General features: G+C 32.1%; 1 protein-coding gene across 1 annotated transcript in view; it reads left to right on the forward strand.

Annotated features, from left to right (window-relative positions):
- Window positions 1–35: 35 nt before the first annotated feature.
- LOC108905274 (centromere protein F-like) overlaps window positions 36–7,046 on the forward strand; it is a 22,745-nt gene continuing 15,734 nt past the window's right edge. Inside the window, exons 1-2 of the mRNA XM_018708077.1 lie at window positions 36–1,919; window positions 3,663–3,825. Of these exons, the coding sequence (XP_018563593.1) occupies window positions 52–1,919; window positions 3,663–3,825 (2,031 nt within the window). The 5' untranslated portion in view covers window positions 36–51. The remainder of the gene's footprint in view (window positions 1,920–3,662; window positions 3,826–7,046) is intronic.

Below are 7,046 nucleotides of genomic sequence, written 5' to 3' on the forward strand. Positions count from 1 at the left end.
TCAGAAAAAGAGAAGTCGATGAATAGCACATTGGAATTGAAAAGCAAGATAATGACAGAGTTGGAAAAAAATTTAATAGAACTTAAGAAAGAATTTACAAGTTTGCAAATAGCCAATATTGCAAAGGAAAAGGAATTGTCTACTAAGTTTAACTTTGAATCGGCTTATAAAGAACTCCAAGTGGAATTAAACGAAAGAAATGAAGAAGTAGAAACCTTAACTAAATCTAATGATGAACTTAAAAAACGTCTGACGAAGTTAACTACTTCAAACCAAGAACTTGAGTCATCGTTGTCGCAAGCAATGGCGAATTTAAAAGACAATGAAGATAAATCAAAGAAAATGATGTCATTAAATGAAAACATTACCTTAACTGCAGCTCAAGTCCAAGTCCATTTAGACAGAAAAAATGATATGATAAATGAGCTTGTTGAATTAAATAAAAGATTTGAAAACAACATTGAAAAGTTAGAGGAAGATTTGCAAATTAAAGTAGTAGAAGTTACAAAGTTAAGAGACACTCTCGAAGCTGATGTCGAAATTAAAAACATTATGTGGCGTGACAATAAAGAACTGAAGTTACAACTTGATTCCGAAATTAAGAAAAATGAAAAACTCTTAGTTAAAGTCAAGGAAATTGAAGAAAAACACGAACAGGAATATAGCGAATTATTATCAAACTACAATACGGAAGTAGAAAGAAATTGTGAATTATGCAATCAAATCTACACATTGAAAGCTGATTTATCTTCTTCTATAAAGAAATGTAACGAAGAAGTTGATAAAAATTGCAAGCTCTATGAACAGGTTTCTGCTCTAAAAATAGATATTGACTCAATTAGGGAAAATCAAGAGAAATATAAGTTAAAAATTGATAAAAAACTAACTGACTATGAAGAACTCATAAATGCTTTAGAAAAAAAGTTGCAAGAAGCGGAGTCAGAGAATGATAAATTGAAAACCACATTAGCCGCAAAAGAGAAAAAAAAACCTGCAAAGTTTTTTGATGTGGATCTTAATTTATCAGAGAGCAAAAGTAGCAGAAGTTTTGAAAAACAAAAATTGGCAATTGATCGTTTGAAGGAAAGACTTGAAAGCATGCAAGAACAATTGCAACTTGAAAAAACTAAACGTGAAATTCTTGAACAGTCAGTGAAGGAGAAAGATGATTTTGAGGATAAATATACAAAGAGTGTATTAGATTTCGAACAAGTGCAGTGTTCTAATATTTTAGAAAAACAGGAATTGCAAAATACAATTATTGATTTATCGTCCAAAGTACAAATACACGAGGAACGTAGTACTGAGTTAGAAAATAAGTTGAGAGAAACAGAAGAGTCTTTATCTTTAAAACTGTCTCAGCTAGAACAACAAAATCAACATCTGTACACGGAATTGAGAAATAACGAGTTTGTAATAAAGAATGCATATTTGGAAATCGACACTTACAAAAATCTATATAAAAACGCAGACCTGAAAGCACAAGAATTATCAAAAACTATATCAGTTTATTTACTTGAATGTAACAATAGACAAAAAGAAATTCAATACCTCAGTGCACAACTGACTGACAGAGATAATAAAATCCTTTCTTTGTCATCAAAGAAAGCTGACCAAGATATAGAAATGTCGAGTATTTTAAATGAATTAACTGAGAAAAAAAATGTGAATTTGACTTTAGAAAAGGAAAATAAATTGCTACAAGAAATGTTATCAAAATCTGATGACCATAAAGAAAAAGAATTGTTGGATATTGAAGAGAAGCTGAAAAGTACCCGTAGACTCTTACAGTGTAGTGAAATGGAGCTCAATTTAATTGGAAAAAAACTTTCTGATTCTAAAGAAGATTATGAGAAAATGTCTAATGAAATAACCAAATATGGGCATATAATTACAAATGGCAAAACTGAATTATCCAGGTAATTTTAGTTACTAGGATGTGAATTGATTTTGAGGGATTTTTTTGTAAATTCAAGGCTATTGTGAAAAATTGTGTACATTATTATTCTTCAAAGTATTGTCCATCACTAGTGACTTTTTTCATCTTTCTGGCAGTATACGAATTCTCTCTTGAACGAACAATTCATGTTTTGATGCTATCCACCAATCAATCCAATTTTTCATATGTTCATAACATTGGAAGATCTTTTTAACCAGGCCGTGTTCCATAGATCGGAGCAGGTAGTAATCTGGAGAATATGGCGGGTGGGGAAACCATTCCATTTCAGCATTTCTAAGTATTTTTTGACTTCATGAGCAACATGTGGTCGAGTGTTGTCATGTCGTTACTTCATCATGCCTTTGCTCGAATTGCGACCGTTTTTCCTTCAATGCACGGTTCAAAGGCATCAATTGTATTCAATTGTGTTTGGTAGCATTTACCAGAGGTGGTTTCATTCGGTTGAAGCAGCTCACAGTACTCATCAAGCTGGTCCTACCAAATACAGTGCATGAGCTTCAAACCATGAATATTCAGCCTTATCGTCGATGTTCATGCATGACTAGGCAAACCCCAGGTTTTTTTAAGGTTAGGATTATCATAGCGTATCCATTTTTCATCGCCAGTAACAATATGATGCAAAAAACCCTTTCTTTTTTGACGTTGAAACAATTGTTAACTTGTGAAAAATCGCCGTTCAATGTCTGGGCTTCAATTCGTTTGGCACCCAATATCCATGCTTTTGAACCATATCTAGTGCATTTAAACATTTAGAAACTGTTGCGCTATTCAATGATTCAGCAAGTTCATCTTTCGTTTGACATGAATCTTTGTTGAGTAATACTTCATCATCTTCGAACTCTTTTGGTTGATCGGGGCATTCTTTGTCAACTGTTTGGAAATTACTACTTCTAAAATGACGAAACCAATATTTACACGTTTTTATCGATGGAGTATGTTCACATAAGTCTTCAACAGTACTCGATGACTTTCAGTAGCACTTTTCTTTTAATTAAACTGGAAAAGTAAAAGTTCCTGCAAATGGCATTGAAGGCTCGTAATTCGACTGGAACTGAGAAAACATTTGTTGTTTACTACACTTCAACAAAATGACACATAATAAAAAGTAAAGCCTAATGACAGAGCTTTGACATGAATATAGTTACAGAAGTGTCCGATGCGGTATAGCATAAGTTACCGAATCTATTGTAAATCCCTCAAAATTAATTCACTGTCCCAGGAGAAGAAAAGTGTCAAACTATTTGGTATTGCTTTTATACTTCAAAGCTGAAACGAACTGATTTAAATAAAAAAGAAGTTTAATTTCTTTATTTGTTCACTATCCCGGAAATATAGAATGCAACCCTGGAACATCTCTCAAAATGTCTTTACATCAATTATAAAGATACTCATTTTTAAATATCATATCCAAATTTAATAAATGTATTCCTGGTATGTTTGAATTAATTTCAACTGTTTTATTTAATTTTTTAAATATTTATTCTTTTTTTAATTTATGTAAAATAGATTTCACACTTTTTCTCCTACATATACTTAATCTTTAGTAGAAGAAAGGCATCAAACTATTTGGTATTGCTTTTATACTTCAAAGTTGAAATGAACTGATTTAAATAAAAAAAAAATATGCCGAAGTTGCTACTAAATTATTTGCAAATTATTTGCAAAATTAACTTTACTTAACTGTGTTAATCGAATTTTTTAGAGCTTCAAATCTAGTACTTAATAAATGGAATGAAATATTGGAACACGAAACTATTTACAAGGAGATGATATTATTGAAAGATTCTGAACCTTCAGAAAAAGAACGTGAAATATGCTCATTGGATAATAATATAAAAATTGCTGTATTGTTATTGGAACTTTTGGTAAGTCTAGTAAAGATATTAAGTGTAGAATTATAATTATTAAAACTAATCCACAGGACGTACTGATTTATATATGGCTATTATTGTAATTAAAAAACAAATGAAGTTTGAATGTTTTTGTAAGCGAACTAAGAATGCCCATATTTGGAAATTATAACTTCTAAATTGCAAATGCTGAGACTGTTTTAATTTTTTAGGTGACAATTAAAAAAAATTATATTAGCAATTTTTTTAGTGAAAATCTAATAACATGTAATACGAGGGTTACCTTTTATATTTTGGGATTGGACGATCCTGGTGCTGCAATCTGACAACCGATATCCCTATCGTAAAGTTTGACTTTATTTTGGTATACTTAGAACGTTTTTGTTATTTGTGTTGTTTACAGTGAATTAAACAATTCATCTTAGTGATAAAATGGAAATAAGTTGTGAATATGCGATTATTTTTTATAACTTTTGACGTGAATTATATCAACAACAGTGCATGGATGAACTTAATTCTACTTTTGGTGTTGAAGCACAATCAAAAACCACTGTATATTGGAAGCATACGGAATTCACTCGTGACCGTTGTTTACTCGCTCACGAATTTCATGAAGGTCGTCCAAAATCGGTTGCTTCAGAAAACATTGACGCTGTTAATGAACTAATATTGCAAGATTGACTTATCGTGATCCTTAGGCATTAATTGGACCAGCAAATTTAATATTGCATGAACATTTGGTCACCAAAAAAATTTCTTCGCGTTGGATCCTTGACATACGCTCAAAAAAGGCTCGTATCGATTGGTCGAAAGAAATGCTCAAGAAATACGATTGCAGTGCTTCAAAACACGTCTATGACATAGTAAAAGGTGAAAAATCATGAATCTGCATATGAGCCTGAAAATAAATAGCAGTCAACTTTATGGGTATTTCAGTATGAGCCAAATTCAACAAAAGGTTTTAGTGCACAAAGCACTTCTGAGCAAATGGTTGCCTGTTTTTTCGAAAAAATGTAATTGTACCATTAGTGCAAGATCGGATGGTCAATTCTGAATGGCACATAACCATTTGTTTGCCAGAAGTCTTCGGAAAAATAAAGGAAACCAACCGCCGAACACACACATCGGTTCAAACAAGAGACTTTTTGAGAAAAGTTCAATTGATGTCATCCACCATACAACTCTGATTTGGCACCCACTGACTTTTTATTCTCGCATATCAAACATAAATTACGAGGTAAATGTTTTTCGACTCCTGAAAAAGCTTTTGATGCGTTCAAAATGCATGTTTTGGAGGTACCTCAATCGGAATGGAAACAGTGCTTCGAAAATTAGTTCAAACGCATGAAAAAGTGTATTGATTTTCATGGAGAATATTTTGAAAAACAATAAAGCCATATAAGATGATTAATTTCTTTTTTTTATTTACTGTTTCCGAAATATAGAACGCAACCCTAGTACATCTCATTTTTTAAATATCATCCAAATTTAATAAATGTATTCCTGGTATATTTGATTTAATTTCAACTATTTTATTTAATTTTTACATATTTAATTTTTTCTAATTGATATAAAAAAGAATTCACACTTTTTCTCCTACATATACTTAATCATGAGACATAAAAAAAGGTAAATGTAATGAGACTTATTAGCAATTAGGTGCATGCTTGGTACTTTTTGCCTATTAATCTACACTACCCTCCACCTTACAAATACAAACATCCATAGGTACGACAGAAAAATTCTTTCAAAGTTTTTTACCACGTATGGGACTCGAACTCTAAGATACTGCCAGCCTGTTCTGGCCTTAGCTTAGTTGCGGGGCTTTGACCGCTCAGCTACCTCCGCACCTATCAAGAGATATAACAAAGTCTATGAGTGGTCCCCGTTTTTATTATTATTTTTTATTTTATGGCCTGTAAAGGAGGGGCCAAACTTGATAACTTTTGGGGGGTTTTCATAGAAGGTTTATGCAATTTTTTGCTAAAATCTAGTGGTGGTTTTTAAACATGTAATATCCTATACAGGGTGTCCCGTTTAAAACTCCCCAGCTGGATATCTCAAAAACAGAAAAAGATAAATGATTTCTGAAAAATCCGCTGTATAGTTTCAATAAATGTCTTTACTTGTGAGTACAAATCCCGTTCCTCTCAGTGCAGGTATAGATGTCGCTGCAATCTGAAAACATATTTTGTTGACAGCAGTTTTAAAAAGTGGCGCACATGAAAGATCTCTAAATTATAAGCAACTTTTATGATATAAACAATTTTCGAAAAGCCACTAGTTTCCGAGATACTTGGATTTGAGGTAATTTTTTTTCCAGGAGGAAGATTTTTTAAAGTTAAGTTTTCAGGCATAACTACTGCAGATTTACGTCATATTAGATTGCTTTGAATAAAACAGTGATGAATTAATTTTATTTAACTAATTTATATCACAGGAAATTACTTGATTTAATCTTGTTTATTTAACAAAAACTGATGCAAAATTAACAAAAATTACAAATAAAATCCATATAGTCAGTCCATATAATGTTATTTAAAAACTGGTCGTTTTCTTGAACCTTCTTTTGTTTTCTTGAAGTGTCAAAGTTGATTACATATTACTATTATCATAACTACAAGTCTACACCTTCAACTTTGACACATTTGACATTTATTCAGTATTAGTCCGCGTGCCAGCTGCAGAATTTGTTGAGTTATTTTCTAGATAAAAAATTTGAGTTTACATGACAGTTTTTACCCCAACTAAGGTCAGGCAGTGATATGAAACTCCTAGAGCGGTAATGGTGGGTACCACCCTACCCTCCAATGCGTATGGATATTAAAAAAATTTTGTAATCTTTAAATGGACCAAACTCAAGAATAAGGCATTTGATGCTGTGTTTAGTCGATTAAAGCTAGTCAGCTGGCTCATTGATGGTAATTAGTACGTCAGCTGACCGTCGGAACAGGTTAGATGAAAAAATAATTGAAAATTATTTTTTATGTACTGAAATTGAAATATATTGCAACTTATAGTGCATATAGGGCCATAAAAATAGTCAGCTGGCCAATCGTTGGTAATAAGATCGTCAGCTGAGGCAATCAAACCCCTTGCGGCAGCGCGCTCGTGAGAACATCGAATGATATGTTTTTCGCATTAACTGACTACTCTTTTACCCATGAACCGCCAGCTGACTATGTTTTTTGCTTTGTATACACAATAAACTATCGTTTGGACCCATTTTTGACTGA

The sequence above is a fragment of the Anoplophora glabripennis genome, unplaced genomic scaffold, assembly GCF_000390285.2.
Source record: "Anoplophora glabripennis isolate ALB-LARVAE unplaced genomic scaffold, Agla_2.0 scaffold258, whole genome shotgun sequence".
Taxonomy (NCBI): domain Eukaryota; kingdom Metazoa; phylum Arthropoda; class Insecta; order Coleoptera; family Cerambycidae; genus Anoplophora; species Anoplophora glabripennis.